Source organism: Notolepis coatsorum (genome assembly GCF_963971535.1).
Source record: "Notolepis coatsorum genome assembly, chromosome: 2".
Classification (NCBI taxonomy): Eukaryota; Metazoa; Chordata; class Actinopteri; order Aulopiformes; family Paralepididae; genus Notolepis; species Notolepis coatsorum.
In genome coordinates, this window is record NC_140166.1 from 170,874,809 (window position 1) to 170,900,182 (window position 25,374).

At 41.3% G+C, this 25,374-nt stretch overlaps 1 protein-coding gene across 1 annotated transcript; it reads left to right on the top strand.

Annotated features, from left to right (window-relative positions):
- The first annotated feature begins 5,914 nt into the window (after positions 1–5,914).
- boka (BCL2 family apoptosis regulator BOK a) lies at positions 5,915–25,214 on the top strand. The gene is made up of 5 exons (XM_084307990.1): positions 5,915–6,097; positions 6,583–6,961; positions 7,704–7,832; positions 17,394–17,557; positions 23,119–25,214. Exons 2-5 carry the CDS (start codon positions 6,739–6,741, stop codon positions 23,242–23,244), a joined length of 642 nt encoding a protein of 213 aa, XP_084164116.1. The 5' UTR covers positions 5,915–6,097; positions 6,583–6,738; the 3' UTR covers positions 23,245–25,214.
- Positions 25,215–25,374: the final 160 nt, after the last annotated feature.

Consider the following 25,374-nt stretch of genomic DNA (forward strand, 5'->3'; position numbering starts at 1 on the left):
ACCAACCCCTACCTTAAAGCTGCTATAGATAACATCCAGCCACTAGATGTCGCACTAGAGTGCCAGCATGTCATTTATCCAAACGGGAGCATTCCATTGTGGGTAAATGGGAAATAGGGAGGGTGTTACAACCAAGCCTGGATGTTTTGCCCTAAGGCCTCAACAGTCAAGCTGAGATGGCACGTTTGCCCCTAGGTCTTGGTTGCAAAGAGGTGGACACATGGAGTCGGACAAAGTTTTTAGCAAAAATAACATTTATTAACTATCCTATCTAAATAACAAAAAGTGGATAACTGGTTACAGCAGCCTCCTAGGTTCAGGATACAAATGAACATGGACAAAAAGAAAAAGGGTGAGAGAGAGTGACGATGCTCCCGGTCTGTCTATATGGAGTGGAGCCTCTCGTCACCGCACCTGTGTCTAATTACAAAATCAACTGTTTGACTCATCAATTAGTGACGCCACACTCGCACCACCATGTGAATGCAACACAGAGACAGTAAGTACACCCACCACCATGTGAATGTAACAGAGATGGTAAGAATATCCACCACCATGTGAATATACACATAACAGAGGGTAAACATGTAAACAACATTCATTTTGGACCTGCCAATTATTTTTTATTTTTTTACGATTACTCTACGCAAACGTTTTATCTATAGCACCTTTAAAGGAACACACCAACTTTTTGGGAAATTAGCTTATTTGCCATCTACCCTGGAGTTAGACAAGCAGATACATACCCTTTTCTTCTCTGTGCATGCATTAGGCTTAGGGAACAGCCGCACCGTTAGCCTAGCTTAGCGTCATTCACTGGAAGTAGGTGTGCCAGTGTAGCCTAGTTCCCAACAGTCACGAAATACACTCCGAATACAACTCTAAAACGTCCCTGTAAACATGTTGTGACCTGTGTATTTAATAATGTGGAGACATAAAAAGAAAGACATTTTAGTTTTCTAAGCAGATATATACTCTGATTTTTTTTTGCCGAACCACTGCTGCCTGGATGCAGTGATTCTGTCACCTCAAAAGCCCTGTTTTTTTTAAATGGGGCTTTTGAGGTGATTAAATCACTGCACCCGCAGGCAGCAGTGGTTTGGCAAAAAAATATTCAGAGTATATATCTGCTTAGAAAACGAAAATGTCTAATTATAATTTAATTTTTTTCACGTGGTAAATACACAGGTCACAACATGTTTACACAGGAAAGTTTTGAGTTGTATTTGGAGTGTATTTTGTGACTGTTGGGAACTAGGCTACACTGGCACACCTACGTCCAGTGAAGCTTTAACTGTGTGGCTGTTCCCTAAGCCTAATACATGCACAGAGAAGAAACATTTTATGTATCTGCTTGTCTAACTCCAGGGCCCAGGAGTTCAAAACTTTTAATCCCTATCTGATCGGATCAGATTTGGATTGATTCATTTCAATTCATTATGAATTGAAAATGGGGGACCCTGATGTAAACAAGACGAAAGTCTTTCTCTGGTCTGCATCCCCTTAACAATTGTGTGTATTGAGCTGTACTGTACCCATTCTGCAATCTGTTAATTAAAATGTTCAATCAATCAATCAATCAATAGGGATTACAAGTTTTGAACTCCTGGGCCCAGGGTAGATGGCAAATAAGCACATTTCCAAAAAAGTTGCAGTGTTCCTTTAAGCCTAACCATAACCACTCGCACCACCTAAAATTGTTTAATAAATGTACAAACATCATTCCCAGCTATGAGATCTAGACCTCACCATAGCAAAACTGCAACAGGAAATAAACCAGAGCTATTTATTACCAGTTTGGACAGCAAGGTTTCAAAAAGAGTTCTAGAGAGTGTCTGTGGCTTATGACTCACTATGATAAGGTGGCCACGACGTGGCGCCCACACTATCCAACCTGGCCAAACAACTAAATGCCTCTGTTGGGTCCAAGCTATTCCCTAGCAACACAATTCCATTGAGACTGTCTATAGACCTTTTCAGGAGTATTCTGTTGCTATTCCGTTGCTAGGGGAACGGCTTTGGCCCCGGTTTAATTCCCGTCAGCAAATTGACAAACATTGCAACAGGAAATACAAAAGGTCTATAGAACTTTTCAATGGAAGGTATACGTGATTAGGGCACCTTCTACCAAAGTCCTAATGCAGTGAATAAAGTAAAGGAGGGCAAGGATTTAATCCAGGCTTCCCAAACAGTGAGGTCAGGGGTCACCTGAAATTAATAAATTTGAATATGAATTCAACTTTATTTACTGTACATTTAGCCCTAATTTTTACATTAAATACTATCGCCAACAACATTTATAGCACAAAGGTCAATGTGAAACCCATACAGTTTGCCTATAAACGGGCATTTACATTCAATTTAAGATGACCTCAATAGCCCACAATGAACAACGCAAACATTTTTGTGTGATTTAAATGTGGGGGTCACGGTGGTGCAGTGGGCAAGGCACTCACCACCAATACTGGAGACGCTGGGTTCGAGCCCAGCTCTCCACATTGTTTTCAGTTTGGCTGGTCGTCCGTACTAATACAGTTGGCAGTATTAGGGGGAGGGAAAACTGAGGGGTGGGGATCGGACGTTGTGGACAGCGACTCCTACAGGTCGGTTGGTGCGCCTGTCGGTTGCGGCGCCCCTCCAAAGCGCAGACCCCTGACGCTGAAAGATCGCGCCATGCAGGTGAAAAGATGCGACGGCTGCTACCTCGAGTATCGGAGGGGACTCGTGCTATGTATGGCTTCGTCCACATTGCAGCCGGCTTGTGGGAGGCAAGAAACAGCGTTCGAGACAGGGGAGGGTTGAATTGGACGATACGAAATTGGGATGGGAGAAAAAGTGGATCAAAAAAAATTTGGGGGTCACAGCGATTCTCCGACCTCGGTATGGTGTCACCTGTGTTAAGAGGTTGCAAATCCCTGATTTCATCCATGACTGCACCCCAACTGCATTGCATTCAAACCTCGAGCTTAACAACTGAGTGATTGGTTGGTAAATAGTTTGAAATTCAAACATTTGACCTGGTTGGTAAATAGTTTGAATTAAAACCGGTGACCTGGTTGGTAAATAGTTTGAATTCAAACCGGTGACCTGGTTGGTAAATAGTTTGAATTCAAACCGGTGACCTGGTTGGTAAATAGTTTGAATTCAAACCGGTGACCTGGTTGGTAAATAGTTTGAATTCAAACCGGTGACCTGGTTGGTAAATAGTTTGAATTCAAACCGGTGACCTGGTTGGTAAATAGTTTGAATTCAAACATGTCAACTGTTTGCCCAGCATAATAGAACAAAATCAACAGACATGATTGCTCAACTCAGAAAAGGTTTGCTCAAGTAAGAACAACAGCCTCCTGTCACCTCACTATTGACAGTGGAGTTTCCCCAGACTCATAGAAAAATCTGGTTAGGGCCAGGGCTCAAAATAACTTGTTTTAAGATGGTTAAATGTGATTTCCCCCTTTTTGAAGGTAAAGTCTACACTAGATTCTACCTAACACTATAGATGTGTATCCATTGTATTCCACTACATCATCAGTTCAGACATCTTGGTAGGCAAACAACAGGTGGTTATAAACAAATAAAAGGTCAATTGGGTACCAAGGACTTACGGAAAAAAAGGGCTTTCTCTTAGGGCCATTTGAGACCTTTTCGGGCCAATTTTGGGATTCACCAACCGTCCCAATAAAACATATATAATTCATATTATATTATAATATATTGTCTATATTCATGTCTTGCCCGAAAAGGTCTCAAATGGCCCTAAGAGAAAGCCCTTTTTGTCGTAAATCCATTGGTGAATGAGACCCATTAATCTGTTTGTGGCATTGCACCATATTGGTAGGAAAGGCACAACGCGTCACGAGCACTACGAATAGAGATATCTGGCTTTTCATTAATCCATTAGGTCAAAACCCTTTGAAGATTTGACACCTGTGCCATTTGAAGTAGTTTGTCTAAAGAAATATAATTTTGGCACAAAATGGCTGTGTTGAAAGAGTAACTGGTTAGAAAATTGCTGTACATTGCACTGGTGATGAAGTTGAACAATCCAGTTGATACATGAAACAAAATGTTTGCTTTGAATGACAACAGAATTAAAAGTATTTATGATAAATACATACTTTTTATTTTATCAAAGTGAACTAAAGTTTTTTTTTTTTTTGCCCCAACAGTGGGGCAATTTTAAGAAGTGCTGACTCATCTATAAACAATGACCTGGATATCTGATATGCAGCTATAAACAAAGGAAATCCCATGCGAGGGCATTCCTTGGGCAAGCCCAAACAACTGCGTACAGTGTGTAGGCTTCAGAGTAGGAGGTGGGACTGTAGGGAGCGGATGAGTAGTCAAAACAACATGATTCTACGGTGTCCTTTTAGAATTATACAGAATCAGTATGAATGATTGCAGTTGCCTCCGTGTAAAATAATTACAGTTTTTAACCTCTTAACAATCACCCCCAAAAGTGGTCATTTTAGTTTTAGTTTTTTTGTGCAAACCAGAATACTTTATACTTATAGCATATGCATGAGCCTGGTCTCTTTTGAAAGAGGACATTCTGAAGTTTCTGATACAATAAAGATAATTCACTTTTAGTGCTAATCAAAAAGAGTAACATAGATATAGGTCTGAACTTGAGTTGTAGAAAAACTTGTTACTCACGTTTTTCTGTAGTAGTATTTCCCCAAACATTTCCCCAAAAATTGGTATGGCTGAAAAGACACCCTGAGTCCATAGCCTGAAGTCTTGTGTAGTACATGTCCAAATTTAAACTGTGTAGCGTTCCTAGTTTCCTTTTGCTTCAGTCTTCAATTCATTCTGCGTTTTTTCTCATCCTGTTTTCGCTCGTGACTTTTCACCTAGATCCCTGATTCCTACATGCCCACCTGGGGTATCATTGGAAAGCCACACTCATTGGCTACAACCCTGTCCAATCATTTTCGGGATCGCCAAATGATTGACTGAGTTAGAGGCTCAAGAGTCGGGAATGGCATGTAACTCGAGAACAACTGTCACCTGAAACGGCTATCGACAGGCAACAAATAGGGCTTTAATTCGATATATATATTGTATTAAAAAATATGCACACCCGGGCCGAGCCACAAGAGGTCGCCAAAGTGCCAGTGGGAAAATCGTCCTCAAGAGGGCCCACATGTGGGCCGTTGCATGTTAAATGATGTATGAGCGTATGTAGCTCTTTACTTATATTGTAAGTATTTTAGATATTGTAGTATGTTATTTAGATATTTTCTAATGGTGCCATATCTTTCATTGATACATATAGTCTCCTATACATGCTTTTCTTCAGAGATATCGGAGCAGGGTTGACTGCAGTGTGGCGGCTCTGTAGCAATTTTGGGGTTCAGTGCCTTGCTCATGGGCATTTTGGCAGAGATAATACCAGCCGCCCTCCAGTTGCCAGCTCACAGCTGGAATACACCCTCCTGTCCTTGCCAGGGATCGAACCAGCTCCATAACAGACAGTTGAATACCCTGAATACCCATAACAAGGAGGGTGTACAGAGCAATGAAAACGTCTTGTCCTTTATGAGTTATGGGCTTTGTGAGCCTGGTATCATGAATTATAACCGTTATCTAATGGTTGGGTACTTGGGTTGTCTTACCAGAGCCTTGCACAATCCACACAGAAGAATAGCTAAAATGGTCAATGGATGTGGTCTGTGCTTTTGATCAGCCCTATTTTTGGAAGATCACAATCGTATAAAGAGGTAACATGGACATAAAACAGCTTGCCCCCTCCCATTTACAGTTCAGTGGTTACAGTAATAGTAATATCTCCAGTCGACTGAGACCATTAAAGTGGTTGAGGCGGGGCCTCGGTATATCGTTATCTCCGCCTTTGCGCTGCAGAATGGGTGTCCTTAGAAGGACACATTTCCAGGCAGTGGAATGAATAGTAGCCTACTGTAGCTTTGCGCGTAACGAGGTATAGTGTATGGGGGGAAATCCTTCAACTACATTTCAATGATACACTTCAATGATCAAACGGAAGCGCTGGTGGGTAATTGTAAGCAATGTGGAAAAGGTTGACGTTCATCATATGACAGGATTGTTTTAATCGGAACATCAAAAATCACGGGTGAGTGTGTTACTTAATTGCAATGCTGTGTAATAATTACGCCTACATGATATATATGTTATGGATTCCATATTCTACTGGCCTATAGCCTACCAACTTGTAAATAAACTCACAAATAGCTTAATTGGCTATGGTTGACTTTGTTTGACAATTATCCCAGTAATTTACTTTGCCCAGTAAATTTCCGTTTTTGTGAACTGCATTATAGAATTTGAAGAATAGATTAAATATAGAATAATAATAGAATACAAGTACTTTATTAATCCTGAGAGAAATTTAGCATCACAGATTGCTCACAATAAACACACTGTAGGTAGTCAAAAATAAGAATACACAGTGACAAAGATATACATTCTACATTCTAAAATGTAAGACGAGACCAGCTAGAACACATTTGCACACCGCAGACAACGTTAGTTTAGTGTATTAGTTCTTCAAAGGAGTTCACCATCACCACAACTAATCCGCGTGTTTGTATTATGTAGCGGCCGGTATCTTGAGAAACTCTTCTCCTGCCAAGGGGAGGTTTGGCTGGTGAAGGACGACCACCATACACGGCGATTGAGGTGGTGGTGAGTGACGCGGAGGCGGTGTTGAGATCGACCAATACGGTCCACCGCCGCGGATGAGACGTGAGGGGCATGGAGATGTTGCGCCGCTCCTCAGTCTTCGCGGCCGAAGTGATGGAAGTTTTTGACCGCTCACCCACCGACAAGGAGATAGTGTCGCAGGCCAAGGCGCTCTGCAGGGACTACATCCACTCCAGACTGAACCGTGCCGGGATAGGCTGGTCCAAACCTGACCATGGACTGTCGGCATCGGGTGGTACTCTTGGGGAAATATCGTCGGTCCTTCTTTGGCTCGGTAGGTTATTTTGTCTTAATTACGCGGTGTGGGTTTTAATTGCCTCTATATGAGTAAAAGGAACAGATCGTTTTAAATATGTTGACAACGCATGGTTGACAAACTTTTACAGAGAATACAGCCACCCAGCTATGCGAAGTTAAGGACTATTTAAAAAAAAACTAAGATATCACATCGTTGATTAAAATTGAATCGCTTGATAGCCTAATGTTATCGGATGGATATGGATTACTTCAACTCAGTACCTAATCAGATTAGTTAAATTTTGCTTTGGATTAGGTAGCCTTTGCCCTCAGATGGAAAATGAAGTTAAATGTTTACTGTAGGCTGTTTACAGACTGTTATTTAAATTGCATAAACAATATCTAGGCTAAAACCATATTTCAGTTTGGGAAAGATGATTGTATCTATTACCTCACTATCGAATCCCCTTTTTCATCTTCAAACACGTGATCACAAACAGTAACTAACACAGTATTACAATTCAGATTACTGAAATGTGTCTCACCCTACTTTGTGTCATTGTGTGTTGCTATGCCTGTGTCATTGGTCATTAGAAACAGTGCCCAAAAGTGCCAAGGCAGATGTACTGTACATTTACATTTAGTCATTTAGCTGACGCTTTTATCCAAAGCGACTTACAAGTCATCCGGAAGGGCACAACTCTATCAGCTGAGTACCAGAGAGTCCAGTGTTTCAGTAGCTTTGGTGAAAACAATCACAACTGTTTTGTCTCGGTCAGGTGATGAGTTGGAGTACCTACGGCCCAACATTTACCGTAACGTAGCCAGACAGCTCAACATCACTGTGGCCTCTGAGAACGTGGTGTCTGATGCCTTCCTGGCTGTGGCTGCAGACATATTCTCCACAGGTAAGTCAGACAGACCCACCACGACATCAGACAGACCCATCACAACATCAGACAGACTCACCACGACATTCTAGACACAGTACATTTTAGTTTGAGTTTGAGTAAAATGTACTCAGTTTGAATTAAATTTACTCTGCAAAATGTACTGTGCAGACAGACCCACCACGACATCAGACAGACCCACCATGACATCAGACAGACCCACCACGACAGACAGACCCACCACGACATCAGACAGACCCACCACGACATCAGACAGACCCACCACGACATCAGACAGACCCACCACGACATCAGACAGACCCACCACGACATCAGACAGACCCACCACGACATCAGACAGACCCACCACGACATCAGACAGACCCACCACGACATCAGACAGACCCACCATGACATCAGACAGACCCACTATGACATCAGACAGACCCACCACGACATCAGACAGACCCACCACGACATCAAACAGACCCACCATGACATCAGACAGACCCACCACGACATCAGACAGACCCACCACGACATCAGACAGACCCACCACGACATCAGACAGACCCACCATGACATCAAACAGACCCACCATGACATCAGACAGACCCACCATGACATCAGACAGACCCACCACTACAGATCAGACAGACATCAGACAGACAATGATTTCCCCAAGGTGATAGAATAGCACACTAACATCGCTGTGTGTGGTCTTTTTATTTCTTCATTTATTTTGTACAGTTCTTTCTGCTGTTCATACGTACAGTATGTGCCAGTGTCCCAATATCCTGTGGGAAACTAAATCTATTAGCCTCCTGCCATTGAGACCATATAGGCTCTACTATAGTGAGCACGGCTCAGACTCATGGCACAGTCTCTATCCGGGTGCTTGGTCCAGATAAGTACGTACAATAGCAGAGGGAGATTACCAGCATTCTTGGATAATATCGTTCAACAAAGCAGGCAGCCGTGCCCACACATTAAAGACTCACTGACGGATATTATCCCAGAGTGTTAGTAATCTTCTTCTGCTAAGAGTTTTGTCACCACATTTTTGTAATTGAGGATGTTCATGCGTTTAAGGATGTCCCTCCTTTTGTTATGATTAGAGAGGAGGAAGTCCAGAGCTTCAGCCAAACACAGTGGAGTGAAGCTAGTTAAAGTTAAAAGCCAGTGGAGGTAGAGGGGCTTTATGAGAGGAATGTTCCGAGTACTGATTCACCACAGTTTACAGTACATGTTACAGTATAACTGATTTTATGGAGCTGTTGATTGATTTCCTTTGAAAGACTGATGCCTCCATGAAGATTAACGAAGGGCGCGTTTTTTTATTTTTTTTATACAATGAGACTTACCTTTTCATTAACACTTTAGTTGCCAGAGGACGAGTTTAAGCGTCCTTCCCCGCCATGCTCAAGTTGCCGAAGACGCCGTAACTCGTCTTTGATATCAATATTTCAAAAATCTGTGATCGGAATCATATTTTCCATCCGCAGCCTTCACACACAGTTCAGAGCTCCTCTCAATCCTCTAGCGGTTCAAGAGCTGGTGGCCGATCGGCAGAAGCGCCAAACAGGAAGTGATGTGGCTGAAGTGCTGTTCACCCATATTACTTCCGCGTCTCTACAATTCGTAGCCGCATTTCTGCAGACCCCTCTCTGATTGGTTGAGGCCATTTCTGCAGACCCCTCTCTGATTGGCCGAGCGCGCGCATGCGCATGAGCCGCGACAAGCTCCTCTAGCCAGGAGTCGAAACTCCGTTAAGCTCCAGAGAGAGAGGCTGAAAACCCACAGTTGTTGCCCGACGGATGGGAGCCGAATCCCGGATCCAAGTTGTCTGATGAATAGCCCCAAAACATGGAGGTCGCGAACGCAATGTATACGCATGGAAGTATTGATTACGCCATAACGAATCATTAAATATACCGTTAACTGGAATATGTTGTGTGTGCCTTTACACATTGGTTTGTCATTAAAAACCAATAATAAACTTTCTGAATATGATTTGATTGATGATTTGATAATAGAAGAAAGACAGTGTAAACAATATAACGTTATGTGAATAAACCGCGAAATAATAACTAATTCCTTGGTCAATAGAAGTCTCTGTGATACTTTCTGAATATGATTTGGGAGGGTTATAATAGAAGAAAGACAGTGTAACAATATAACATTATGTGAATAAACCGCGAAATAATAACTAATTCCTTGGTCAATAGAAGTCTCTGTGATACTTTCTGAATATGATTTGGGAGGGTTATAATAGAAGAAAGACAGTGTAAACAATATAATGTTATGTGAATAAACCGCGAAATAACAACGTTATGTTATATAATGTTACAATGTACAGTTTCTAACAGCTGACTGTGTTGTGAAATATGCATAACGTTATGAATAAACCGCGAAGTCACGCGAAATAAATAACGTTATACGCGAATCTGGTAGTACATTTCTGCTTATCTTCTTGATATGATATCATTACATCCGCCTTTTACGGCGTGACGAGCTAAACCAATGAGAGAGGGGCTTCGCTCAACCAATCAGAGAGGGGTCTGCAGAAATGGAGCTCAACCAATCAGAGAGGGGTCTGCAGAAATGCGGCTACGAATTGTAGAGACGCATTACTTCCGGCCACTCTCTATAGCTCCCGCGACTCCATCTTGACACAATACATAGCGATCCGTTGCCAATAACTCGATAAACAACATGATTTGGACGTATATACCATTATACAACCTGGAAATGGACCGGGTATTTTTACATCCCATAATGGAAAACTGTCTACCCCACGCTGATCGCCCAACGGCCCGCGGAGACTGGGGTGAGTTTTACCGTGTAATATTTCCGTGTTCGATACTAACTGATCTGATGAACATATGTCCCACATTAGATGAATGGTATAACGCTGCCCACGGAATTATAAACGCCCCCTCGCCCATCCGGTCAACATCAGATGACGTGTAGTAACTTCCAGAAGTACTTCCAGTTGGAATTTTTTATATCGCGCTGATTGCTATCAAACTGTATTTCATCATCAATATAATGCATTTGGGGCTATAAATCACGTTCTGGAGAAAGCTGCAGAAAGAGATGAAAACATACTTATACTTTAGATCATATTTTAGTATGAATATGTGAATGAAAAAGTTTAACGTTGCTACACCATGAACAATACATATAGGACCTTGAATGGGCCCTAATAATGGCAATCTAGCAATAGAATTTAAAAAGTTATAGCCCTGCAAAAAGGGGAACTTCTCCATGTTAAATAGAGCTGGCAACGGATGGTATATCATGAATTTAGCCTTAGGCAATCAAAGTGTTAACACTTTGATTGCCCAACCCGAGTTTTCTCGGGTTTACCCCCAGCTGGTTGAATGCCCATCACGAGAATATTCGTTTTAAAATTTTATTAGCGATCTGAATTCATATTTCATCAACCAAGTCTACCGTTGGAAATTCAGCCACCCCAGGCGCTCAGATGTGAAAAAAGCGCCCCCTATCGTCTCCCAGATGGTAATTCACCCTTTTGGATTGAACTCAATGAAAATGAATGAGAAAAAAAAAACGGACTCCACATTTTACTTCTCACTCATGCAACCGGCGTCGATCAGCTTCACTCTGGAGCCTCAGAGCAGCGGGATTATGTGTTTTTACAGTATACGCGGTGGATCAATAAAAGGATCGATTTTTCCGAATGGCGATCAGGAATTGGAATAATCCATTTGGATACCATCTGATCTCGGGTAAGGAATCTATGTTACCAGTCTTAGGATAATCAGACCCGTTTTCACGGAGATATAAGCTTTTTGATTACTATGTGATATGGCTGTTTGACTGTGCGTGACGTCAGGAAATAGGAGAAACGATTTTCAGCTCGCGGCACGAGCGTGCATGCGTATCATATACTATCGATAATCTAGCGTTTATTTGAAAACGATTCATAAATAGGCAGAAAAATGACAACGTTCTAGAATATTCCAGTAAAGGGCGATTATCATGGAATGTCTTCTTTTTTCCGTGAAAACGAGTGCTTTTCAAAATGCTAGAAAACGGAAATGAACCGATAAAAAACAATCGCTGCTACGACAATGTTGACTGGAAAATGAGTCTTTGATAAGCGACGGGCAGATTAGACACATAGCCATAATTTAAAACATAGATTAGGCGATATTAACGTTAACATTGACGTGGTGCTGGGCATTCAAGGGGGTAAGAAGGAATTAAGCTTGGGCTCTGAAAGTGTTTTAAAGTGGGGGAGAGAGAGAGCGAGACGGGGAGAGAAACATCATCAACCATTACATTTTAATCTACCCATACCTCAGATGCATACTGGAGGCTATATAGAAAGTCCCACACTCCTTAAAGCCCCAAGTTGGTTAGAGACTAAAAACTTTTTTTTGGCTATCTTCCCCTTTTCAGGAACGAAGTTGGCGTGGTTAACATGTCTGGCCTATATTAGGCAAAAAGAAAAGTTCCTCAAGTGAGTGATTGTTACAGACAGTTATAGAGCCCCGCCCAGGGAGTTCACTTCACCCATGAACCGTATTCCTCTGGGAATAACAAAGCACTCTACTCCAGAGGTACTTAGGCCTCAAACTAAATGGTCTCTTCAGACAGTGCAAAATACAGCGTAGACTAAATTCATGCATTATTTCCCCCCATTTGGTCAATTGACCATAATAGAGAGGTAGAAATCATCTCCATTGTTTATAATATCTAGGACTTTTATTATTAGAATTGATAGAAGCCTATGTATGTGTATGTGACCTTTATTTTGAAAACAGTGTCGCCGTGTTGCGAGGCAACCGTGGTTAAGTTGTCACTTTTGACAGTTTGGCAGTTCAGTTGAACCTAGACAAGAAATACGCAAAACAACAAGGTTTAATGGACCCGTATGAGGCCATAGCTCTTACGGTGGGAATTTGATTGTTTATATAGAACAGGAATGTAATACTATGTAAAAAGAGAAATGAAACAGTGATTTTACCAGCAGTAAGTTGTCAGCCGTGCACTTTCAATACCGGGATCCGTTACAAACTCACTCCATTGTTTCAGTTGGCACTTGAGCATTTGTCTGTCAATAACAATAAACGTGCACAAAGGGCTGTCAGTGTCAGCTAGTGAGAGGAGGAAGTCATGGGCAACAGTAGATTATGACCACAGACTGGTCCGATGCATGAGAGGGCTCTACAGGGAACAGCAGACCACACAAGTCGTACTTCTGTCCACAAGGTCTTGCTGCTATGCCTGGCCAGGCAAAGGATCTCAGTGAAGGGTCCTGCCATATTCTTATAACCAAAACTACTTTGTGACCTAATTGCCAAATGGCTGGAGTTGAGACAGAAAGTGTCTAAAATTCTAAATGTGTTTTGTAGTTGCTATGATTGTGTACATACATGCACATACTAATCATTTTTTTAACCCTTTAATCGCCGTTGACGCTGAAACACGTCATTCCCCGCCATGCTTATTCTGCCGATGACGCTGTACAGCGTCTTTGATATCAATATTTCAAAAATCTGTGATCGAAATCATATTTCTCCCCCGGAGACATTATATGTACTGGTGAACCCCTGTCAACTCTCTAACAGTTCAAGAGCGCCATCTGGTGGCCGATCGGCAGATCGCCCAGGGAAGAAACAGGGAAGTGGAAGTTGGTGCTCATTTCAATTTGGTCCGATCACTCGCTATAGGTCCCGGGACTCGAGCTCGACACAATGGATATCGATCCGTTGCCAATAACTCGATAAACAACATGATTTGGACGTATATACTATTATACAACCTGGAAATGGATCGGGTATTTCTATATCCAATAATAGAAAAAATTCTGTTCCACGCTCATCTCCCAACGGCGAGAGGAAGCTACGGTGAGTTTCAGCGTTATTTTGTAATGTCTTCTATACTAACTGCTCCAATGATCATATCACCCACACTAGATGAATGATATAACGTTGCCCACGGAATTATAAACGACCCCCCGCCCATCCGGTCATCATCAGATCATACATAGTAACTTCTAGAAGTACGTCCATTTGAAATTTTTTATCTCGCGCCGATTGCTATCAAACTGTATACAATCATCAATATAATGCATTTAGGGCTATAAATCACGTTCTGGAGAAAGCTGCAGAAAACGATAAAAACATACTTATACTTTAGACCGTATTTTAGTATGAATATGTGAATGAAAAAGTATAACGTTGCTACACCCTGAACAATAGATATAGGACTTTGAATGGGCCATGGTAATGTCAATTTAGCAATACAATTTAAAAAGTTATAGCCCTGCAAAGAAGGGGAACTTCTCCATGTTAAATAGGGCTGGCGAGGGATGGTAAATTATGAATTTAACCCCGGCGATCAAAGGGTTAATCTTTCCCCCCCCCCCCCCCCCCCCCCCCTTTTTCCATATTTTTCTCCCATCCCAATTTATTCGTTATGCCAATTCCCTTCCTGGTCGTTGCGTGCATTTTCCCCCCACTTGCCGGCCTAGGGAGGGTTGAAGACTATCACATGTCTCCTCCGATACATGTGGAGTCAGCCAGCCGCTTCTTTTCACCTGACAGTGAGGACTCTCACTGGGGGAGTGTAATGCGTGGGAGGATCACACTACCTCCCCCAGATCTTTTCCCTGCTGAGCAGGTGCCCCCGACCGACCAGTAGGAGTCGCTGTTTACAACGACCAGGATACATACCCCACCGGCTTCCCACCCGCTAACACTGCCAATTGTGTTAGTAGGGACGACTGACCAAGCCGGAGGTACCGCTGACAGCTGGATTCGATCCCAGAGTCTCTGCGGTGGTAGGCGAGCGCTTAGTCCGCTGCGCTACCCAGCCGCTCCATGCACATACTAATCTTAAAAAACATGAAGTTGAAGGTGATTGTATTGTGTCATTTGGTGTCCTCTATGGGGGCCCCTAACCCTGGTATTGTCAGTGCCGTGCTCTAACCATTGACCAAACACAGGACCACAACTTATCAACTGTATGTATATGGGCGGTCAGGTGGCATAGCGGAGATTGTGCTCGTCACCAATGCAAGAGGCTGCGGTCTCGACTCCCGAAGAGTCAGCATTGCCTTGGCTCGGGCTGATCGCTATACTAACTCGTTTGGCTGAGTTAGGGGGAGGGGAGCCGTGGGTGGGTCCTGGGCGTTGTGGACAGCGACCCCTACAGTTCGGTCGGAGCACCTGCTCAGCGAAGGTAGGATCTGGTGAGAGGTAGTGCGACCTCCCACACGTTACACTCTCCCAGTGAGAATCTGCGCGGCCAGGCTGGCTGCCAGCTGGCTGCACATGTGTCGGAGGAAAGCATGTGACAGTCTCCGGCCTCTCGGACCAACAGTAGGGGAAAGTGCGCAACAACCAGGAAGGGGGTTGGGAATTGGCATAATGACTAACAGTGGGATGGGAGAAAAATCGGAAAAAGGAGGGGGAAAAAGATAATAAAAAAAACAAAAAAAACGATGTATAATGCAGTAGGTCTGTATTAAGCACAATGTTCTGATGTTGGTACGTAATGCACACATTTGTTACCAGGATTAACTAGATCTGGAATGTTTCATTTCAAGCCTTTATTTGAACTCAAAAGGCAACTGAGGCTTCCCTCACTTAGTCATGTCGAGTTCACATGCAGAAATAAGGATAAAATTACACAGCATATAAAATCATAACAATAAGACAACAAGACGATGGTAGACAAAAGCAAGGATAACAAATCAATTAAAACACGTACAACTTGATTGCCAAAGGTTGGAGATCAAGGTCTTAAACTCTGCAACAGAAGGGAGAATCTTAAGCTTTAAGGACTGTTGGAGTTCATTCCATGAGCTATAGGGGGCATCATAGCAAAATGCAGATTTACCGTGTTCAGAGAAAACTTGAAGGACCTTAGGGACCAGCCAGAATGGGTTCCATAGGTTCCAAAATTCCATTCCAATAATTATATAGTATAAGGAGGCAGCTTACCACATCATTTGTATGTGGTTAAGTGTACATAATCCTCATTCCAAACAATTGAAAATCTTACAAATAGCACCTTTAACTAAAACTTTGAATGTTCAGAAATCCAACAATGCATTGTCAGCTACGTCTTGAAGAAAAGTGAAAATGAAAGTCATAAACTTTAACGCAAATCGCTAACATGTTACAATAGCCCACTTATATCTGATTTCATCGTTTAGTTTCTGAGGAAGAAACACTTCATTAAGCAGAGAAACACATAAATACAATGTCTGAATATTTGAACAAAAAAGTGAGGAGCACGGCTCCAAGATGGATGGAAATGATGTTTGTGTATGCGTGGGGTATCTAAACACTTTGCAAGAGAGTCTCAGGCTGTGACCTAAAATGGCACGCAAGTACATAAAAGTATGTTACTTAAAACATGTGGATTAAGTTTGATAGATAGTCTGCTGACTGATCTAATAAGGAATAATGTATCACTGTTGCAGCACGAGTCCTGAGCCTGGCTTTTCTTCTCTGTGGGGGTTTCGGCATGTCGGCCTAATGCCTGCTCGCTGCTGCTGCCGGGGTTATATAACTCTGCCCTCGCCCCCTTTAGAAGAGATCTGCTGGCAGAGACATTCACACCCTGAAGCATTCTCTCTAATCCCACAGAAATATCAGAGCCGCTCCACTGCTTAGGCTTTGTCACGCACCCCCTAAATCCACAAATGATCTCATACAGTATAATTGCTTACCGTTATGAATCTGTAATGATTATACATAAATGGGTCATTGCGTAAAAAACCTTTGAGCATCCATTCTGTAATGTACAGTCAGTTGAATTCACGTATGGCTGCTGTCAGGCCCACCTCTTAGCCCCCCGCGGGTTAGGCTGGTAAAGATATGCCTCCTAAAATGTGTAAACGGAAGTACAGGAAGTACAGGCTACAGGCTTTCCGGTTTCGACAAAACAATTATAGAAACGTGTGCACAATATTTCCTCGTTTAAGCCACTGCAACGGCTTTGCCTGAAGAATTTACTACATGACCGGGACATTCTAGCTTGTTTGTCGACAGGATTCGGGAAAAGTTTGGTCCGTTCGGAGGCAGCTTCCAGGGGAAGTACATACACCGGAAATTCTACCCCATACACACTTTCGGCAGTAGTTCTTTACCAGGCTTTATCTCATGGAGGAGATAAAACTGGGAACGAGGTTACCCGCGGGTCAACTTTTCGAGGGATTCAGGAAAAACTGCCTAGTTTTCAGATTGACACCCATGTGTTTTTGAAGTTCTACGTCTGGAGTTTGGATGCGTCTCATGCTCCTTAGGATTGTTAAACCTACTCACGCCATAGAGAACCATAGACCATATTCACACAGTGGCTATTTTGCTCTCATGTCACGCTCAGGATGGGATTCCTTTCCATGGAACAGGGCGGAAAGGTATTCCATCCTGAGCGTGACATGAATGTAAACCTTCGATTTGAGTAAAACATTAAAATCATGAGGCTGTGTGAGGTGTGTAGTGATGTACTTTGCATTTCTCTCCATCTATCTCCCTTTCTCTCTCCGTCTCTCTCTCTCTCTCTCTCTCTCTCTCTCTCTCTCTCTCTCAGGCGTGACATGGGGAAAGGTGGTGTCTCTCTACGCTGTGGCAGGGGCCTTGGCAGTGGACTGCGTGAGGCATGGCCACCCAGCCATGGTCCATACCATAGTCGACTGCATGGGGGAGTTTGTACGCAAGAGTCTGACCTCCTGGTTGAAAAGGAGAGGGGGCTGGGTAAGAGGAACCCCATTGTCTGCTCATTCACTTGTCACAATTGTGTGTGTGTGCATGCATGTGCGAGTCTGGGTATGTGGCACAACTCTGAGGATGATGTAATGAAAATGTTCACCTCCAACAAAAAAAGCTTTATTCTGTAAGCAAGAGTGTTTGTTTTAGATAAGAAATGTAGATCAGGGGTGACCAGACTTGTTGACATGTAGGGTCAAAGTTCTAAATGTAACACATGTTGGAGGCTGTGGGTCAAATACTGCTACTGGACATGGATCATTTAAATAAATGTAAAAAGTAAGATAGTTACATTTCATCTAAATTAACCAAATAGAATATCAGCATTCTCTGGAACCATTGGAGGGTATACAATTATGTTGTGGAGGGCTGAATTTTACCTGTGGGCCTTACTTTTGGGCAGTACTGTGAAAGACATTGTAAATCAATACAGTGAAGTGTACGTAATCCAACTCAATGTGTAATTGATATGCTGGGTGACAGATGCAGCTTAAACATAACAGTTACATTAAACCCACATATATCAGAAGAGGACAGCTATCATATAATTAGGTTTGCATTGTTTGGTTTAAAGATTTCCCATATTTAAATATATATATTTTTTTTTACAGCAGGCCATATTTCATAGTTTGCCTCAAAACCTGCTCATGAGACCAGGTATTGATTTAGCCAACAGGTGTTCCAAATGATTGAGCAACTAAGCCATGAATAAAATGTTAGCACTCCAATCCGAGCTCCGGAACGAACTTCCCACCACAGTTAGGACAGCTGAAACCCCACCAATCTTTCACCGTCGACTAAAGACACACTTCTTCAATCAATAAAATAAAAATAAAATTACCTTCTTACTTTCATGCACTCTTCCTAATATGCTAACATACACTCAACAACACTGTAGCACTCAAGTCTGAACACTTTGATGAACATTGTTACTCAGCTGATAGAGTTGTACCCTTCCTACTGACTTGTCGTACAAAACTTGTAAGTCGCTTTGGATAAAAGCGTCCGCTAAAGGACAAAATGTAAATGTACGAGAGAGCAATGCCTACACTCTTAGCCCTCTTACTGTTAGGATTTAATTATAACACAGCTTTCACTGTCTACCCATATACTCTGTATGATAGCATGTACAACAGTATAATATAATCTTAAATAGTTAGCACCGACTTGAGGCCAGACCTAGTGTTATGGTCTACAAGTCAGCAGATAGTTTATTTTATAGAATTGATGGCTCCCTGTGCGGATTCAGTGGAAGGAATGAGAGGAAAAAGCTTAGATATGAAGGTTTGGCAGCAGCAGCAGAAACAGTGAGGATGGAAAGCCAGGGTTTGTCCGATAGAAGCGGGATGCAGAGGGCTCGCAGCACGATAGACTACCTGTATATCACCACTGGGGGAGTTGGGGGATCTGTGGACAGAGTTTGAGAAAGGCTGCAAAGAAACATGGTCATTGGATTTGGTTGAGGAGATATAATATCAGCTGGGGGCCAAACAAAGTAAACAAAAGGTTAAAAGTATTGATTTCCTTCTCTGTTGTTGCGGTTTCATGTGTGATATTGTTATCGGGAAGAGGTCTTTTTTTGACATAAGGACTAACTTGACGAAACACCAGCAACCTGGTGATACGCTGCTCTCACACTGCCTGTCTTATCTACACTTGGGTTGTGGTCATGGAGCCATGTGGTAGGGTATGTAGCATTGTTACTACCTGGAGCTCTCACAATGGGTCTGTTGAAGTTGGCAATGCTGTTTGGGGGCTGTTATGGGCCATGTAATATAGTTGTAGTGTGTACTGTAGTTCCATAGTATAATTATTCATAGGCATGTTAGACTCTCTTTTCAAGTCAAGTCAAGAGTTTTATTTGTCGCGGCATACGAGTATACAATGAAATGCGGGATATGCCTATAGGATTGGGTTTCTTCATTGAGCGCTTATCTTTACAACTAGGGCACTAAGTATCTTGCGTTTTATTATAAATTGCTACAAGAACATGTGATAAAGATCTGCAGAGATAATGGTTCTCTCCTTGAGCTCGGACGGAGAATAAACACGCTCTGACAAAGTGCCGTTTGTCTGTGTTCTGTTCTGTTGGCAAGGCATAAAAAGCAAACAAAGGCTATTGTACAAGACTGACTGAATCGAGCACATAAAATAATGAAAGATAACCATGCGGTACTAATCTAGTCTCTCTGCCGTTTGCCTGTGGAGGCTAGATTTCCCCAAGTCGGCATGTTTTGTCGATAAGTAGGGAGTCCCAAAATGGAAGGCAATGCATTGTATACATGAGGGACCTCTTTTCTAATCTTAATTTCTTCCCCTCAAGTGATGACAGCAAGGTTGGGCAAGGTGTTGAAATGTAATACATTAAAGTTTACCTTCAAGGTTTATAATAAAAAGCTCAGTAACAATCTATTTGACTAGTCCAACTCAGTAACGTAATCTGATAACTTTCAGGTACTCTTGGATTAGTCTCCAAATCCACTCCAATGTTAACGTTAATATCGCCTAATCTATGTTTTAAATTATGGCTATGTGTCTAATCTGCTCGTCGCTTATCAAAGACTCATTTTCCAGTCAACATTGTCAAAGCAGATTGTTTTTTTATCGCTTCATTTCAGTTTGATAGCATTTTGAAAATCACTAGTTTTCGCGGAAAAAACAACACATTCTATGATAATCGTCTTTTACTGGAATATTCTAGAAAGTTGTCATTTGTCTGCCTATTTATGAATCGTTTTCAAATAAACGCTAGATAATCGATAGTATATGTGTGCGCATGCACGCTCGTGCCGCGCGCTGATAATCGCTGCTCTTATTTCCTGATGGCTTTTACAGTCAAAAAAGCCATATCACATATAGGGGAAACGCTTATATATCCGTGAAAACGAGTCTGATTATCCTAAGACTGATAACATAGATTCCTTACCTGAGATCAGATGGTATCCAAATGGTTTATTCCAATTTCCGATCGCCATTCGAAAAAATCGCTCATTTGATTGATCCATCGTGTATACAGTAAAACACATATTTGCCGCGGCACCAAGGCTCCAGAATGAACTCTGGTAGACCCCGGTTACATCAGTGAGAAGTCAAATGTGGAGTCAGAAATCCTTTCTCCCATTCACTTTCATTGAGTCCAATCCAAAAGGGTGATTTACCATCTGGGAGACGATAGGGGCGCTTTTTTCACATCTGAGCGCCTGGGGTGACTGGATCTCCAAAGGTAGGCTCGCTTGATGCAATATGATTTCAGATCGCTAATAAAAAAAATTATTAAAAAAAACAGAGTATTCTCGTGATAGGCATTCAACCCGCGGGGGGTAAACCCGAGAAAATCCATGAGTGGCATTCAAAGTGTTAACACAGATGTGTCAGCGACGACATGATAGTATTATCTTGATTACTTTTCCTCCAAAATATACAGAATTTTAAGTTGAACTGACAATATATTCTGATTGATAGACTGTAGTTTGAATGGTTCTAGTGTTATCATCTCTAACCATTGTTTCCAGTTGCGTAAAATTAGGTTTGTTTTGAAGCTAAATGCATTTTTCCTCATCAAACATATTTTTGAGGAATTCATCAGGTAATATGATTACAGTATTTCCCCCCCAGTAACAGTAATGGATTACATTTATATTTGTATCAAATTGTTGTGATTTAATAGAGTTACTGCCCAACCCTGTGTCTACCTTAGTGCATACACATCTTATGAATTAAATTATTCTTGACAAGAAGCGGATTAAGTGGAATAAAGCTTGAATCAAGTTTCACAGTGCTATCTATTTTATCGGCTCTAACAATCTTAAACCAACTGTAAAAGTAATATGTTGCATTGTTGAGATTACATTGTGGGCTTTGGCTTTGAAATCGCATATTTGTGGGTTAGTTTGATATCATCTTACCATAGTTTCCCAGGATGTTGTCAAAGCAAGGACACGACTAGGAAGTAGGAACCATACGTTTTGACAGCCCATCTACAATCCAAATAATTTTTTGTGAGATATGTCACCCGAAAGTACTCAATCACTACTGTCTTTTACTATGAATGTACACAAAACTCTTAACTTACCATCTTAACTTGGTAAGATCCTCATTTGTATTTTTTTGTTTGTAGTTTGTATTTATAGTTTTGGCGACATCTATTGGTGATAAGTATATTCTATATTGTAATATACTGAATTATGTTATATCTAGTCAAATTAATGAAGAACAAACATAAATGTAAGGGGGTAGGGATCAATAAGCTTAGCTTCCCTCTACTTTTTGGACATTTCTGCTAACCAAACACATTGCTCTTGACCTTTTGTTTAATTCCTTTTTATGTTTTTTAATTTGTTATGATTGTTTGGTTTGACGGAACAATATATTGTGATTTGTTTGGAGAAATATGGAGAAGTACATGTTCAAAAATAAACTTGATTTAATTCATTCATAAGTGATCATTGCTGTTGCATTTTTGCACTATTGACTTGCTTTCCATTTAGAAAACGCATGCTAACTACTGAGTTAGTCTTCTATTAATTTTCCCAGGAATGTCCTACCATACACCAGTGTTTAGAACAGCCAAGAACAGCAAAAGGAAAAGCATTCATGAAGTGGGTAGGCTATAGGTAGACTCACTATAGCATGTATCAGTTGATGATAGAGAGTGACAAAATAGAAATGTATTTACTTTTTAAATATTATTATTATTATTATTATTATTATTATTATTATTATTATTATTATTATTATTATTATTATTATTATTATTATTATTATTATTATTATTATTATTATTATTATATTATTACTTGAATTGGGTTTGAAATTTTTTTTTATCTGAAAACTTAAAATGGATTTACATGGTTCTTCCTCTTTAGATCCACCATTTATTCTAGAATCAGACTTAGTAGAACTGACTCCCTGTGACAGGAAATACTGGTACAGACAAGGCCAACAGTAACTCTGTTGCATGAAGCACTTTGACCCCAGCTCAAAAGTCTGTGAACTATGTTGCTATAGTTTTCGGTTATTGGTTGTATCTATGCTATTTTCCAGGATGCTTTGATTTTATGCTCAAGGCCCGAACAAGTAAGAGAACATATTGATATTGCTGTATATTATTGCTAATTATGTGGTATTGAGTCAGTGATAATATGAGAATTGTGTTGCTGCTATTGTAGACTCCACTTTTTAGTTCTTATTTATTTATCCACTGTCATTTGCAGTGTTGGTGTAGTGTTTTTATTTATTTTCGGACATCACGATGCCTCTTGAGGCATGACTGTAAATGGAAAACAAATTTCTTCTATCATACAAATATTGTCATATTTATTATTATTATTATGATCAATTAATTCCAAGGATGCCTGTAGAGTTGACGTGAACAAAATCACCATGATTCCTCCCAAATAAAGCCCGGTGCACACCAGTCTGTCCGACTTACGACTGATAATTGACTTACGTTGCTGCTATTGTAGACTCCACTTTAAAGAGCTTGGCCTTTTTTTTAATGTTACATTTTAATAACTCATGTTTAACGTCTGCCTCCATTTCCCCTACAGGCGGACGTAACTAAATGTGTGGTGAATACCGACCCCAGCTTCCGTTCTCATTGGCTGGTGTCTGCCGCTTGTGCCTGCGGACACTACATGAAGGCTGTGGTCTTCTACCTTCTCCGGGATAAGTGAGGAAGCGTGGCGATGACGATCACAACCCTTTCTGGACTAAAGGACAAGCCGGGTGTCTCTCTCTCACACCACCAGCATAGTAGAAACAACTCTTCACGGGAGCGTCCACTGCTTTGTTTGTTTGTTTGATTGTTGTTTTGTTTACACTTGCGGAAGTTTTGCACTGGGCGTACACTGACGAACAACACCGGTACTTTCATAGACAGCATGGATTTGCCTCCACATTGCTAGAGTGTCTATTTATTATTAAAGGTCGCCTAATATTTTGACACACACACACACACAGGGGGAATACCACCCCTTTTTAAGAATTCACATGATGTTCTTCCCGTGCCCCCGAGACAGTTCAGTCGGTATTTGTGAACACACGCACCACTCTCTCCTAAAGCTAGAAACCAGAGAGAGAAGCGTCCAGTCTGTAATGTAAATGGCTTCACCATATAGACAATGATTGGGGCTCTGACTTTATGAGGCCATAAAATGATGTGTTTATTTGACAGCATTGTTATGGCCTCAGAAAAGTCAGAACACCAGGCATTGTCTATGGAGCAGCCCTATATTTCTACATCCCAGTTACATCACTGATTGGGTGGGTTCTCTCCATAGAAACCTCTGATTTACAGCTTTAGGGGTGAGTGGTGTGTGTTCACAAATATTGACTGAACTGTCCTTGGACACAGCAAGAACATGTGCATTCTTAAAATGTGTGGTATTGTTAAAATGGTCATTTACTAGATCATCTAAATCATTTGCTTAATAGTTGGCCACCTCTGGTGCCTCCATAGCCATGTCCCTGATGAAGTTTACATTCCTTTTTAAACGAATACCTACGGTTGAAGTCTTGAAGACACAGGACAACCGTGTATTTTTTTTTCTTTTTCTTTTTTATAAATGCTTGCACTGCCCCTAGTGGTTATAAATGACTCAATGCCCCATGGATACACACACACACACACACGCACACACACATAGGATGACAAATATGCTGTAGAGTTATCTATAACATTCTAAGTATTTACATTATCAGTGTTGCCACGTGATGATGAGAATCAGCCAAAATGTTAGGTATGCTTGAGAAACAATGCATGTTTATGGTTATAGTTATTGTTTATAGTTATGGTGGTGTGACAGTAGTGTTGTTCGGACACATTCATTGGATTATGTTCTGTGAGCTATAGTTCAGTAGTTGCCAAATTGGAGCCTGTATGGTGGTCTTTGAAGAGGGTCGGTCCCCCTGCAAAATGTAGAATAGTTTAATCACAGTCATTTTATTCATAGCACACTGAGATAACATAATAGGGTTTTATTTTGATAATAGGTTTCACTGTCTCCACTGTTATCTACCTACCCCACCTACACTTACGCAATTCGTATGGTATATCTAATCCTATTGAACAACAAAATATCTAAAGCATATTTAAGGTCAGATATCTTCTCAGACGGGTGTCCGTGGGACAAGAATGCTATTAAATGTGGTCCTGTGGTCCTTATACGTATCTATTTGGGTGGCCTTGACGTGAGAAGGATTGGGAATCCTTGAGCTACTTCTCCTGTATCTGTATAGAGTCTGTTAGATTAATGTACAAAATCCTGTTCTTCTGTTGTGCGTTGTGTCTATAAATTCACTAAATGAACAAATATACTAACTGTTTATTGGAAGAATTGGTGTGACTTTGTAAACATAGGTTCAATGATCTGGCCAAAAGGTCACTCATTCATGCTATGGATCATTTTAGAACTGCAAGATACACTTAATTCACGTGTGTGTGTGCGTGCGCGCCTGCGTGCGTGTGTTGGCGTTTCACCATTTCTCATTGTGAAGGAGTGCCTTATGAACCTACTTTACTGTAATAGTCTTATTCCTATTAAAGCAATTTTACTATTCTATTGTACCTACTTGTTCTATGTGTTCACGTTTTATTTGGCATGATGATGCAGCACTGATTGTATCGTGAAATAAAAAATGTGCATGTCACAAATGGTGTAGTCGGTATTTTTTCAACTTTGATTTATATTGGCGACAGCAGGCAACGATTCCGTTGACTAATCTGTCTCACTAAAGACGTTCTTTAAAAAAAACAATACGTCTTTAATAACCACGCGTCTACTTAAACGCAGCAGCAGCAAGTA

Coding starts and splice junctions, on each gene's coding strand:
- boka (XM_084307990.1), top strand. CDS start 6,739: ATGGAGATGTTGCGCCGCTCCTCAGTCTTCGCGGCCGAAGTGATGGAA. Junction 6,962..7,703: donor GTCGGTCCTTCTTTGGCTCG/GTAGGTTATTTT, acceptor TGTCTCGGTCAG/GTGATGAGTTGGAGTACCTA. Junction 7,833..17,393: donor TGCAGACATATTCTCCACAG/GTAAGTCAGACA, acceptor TCTCTCTCTCAG/GCGTGACATGGGGAAAGGTG.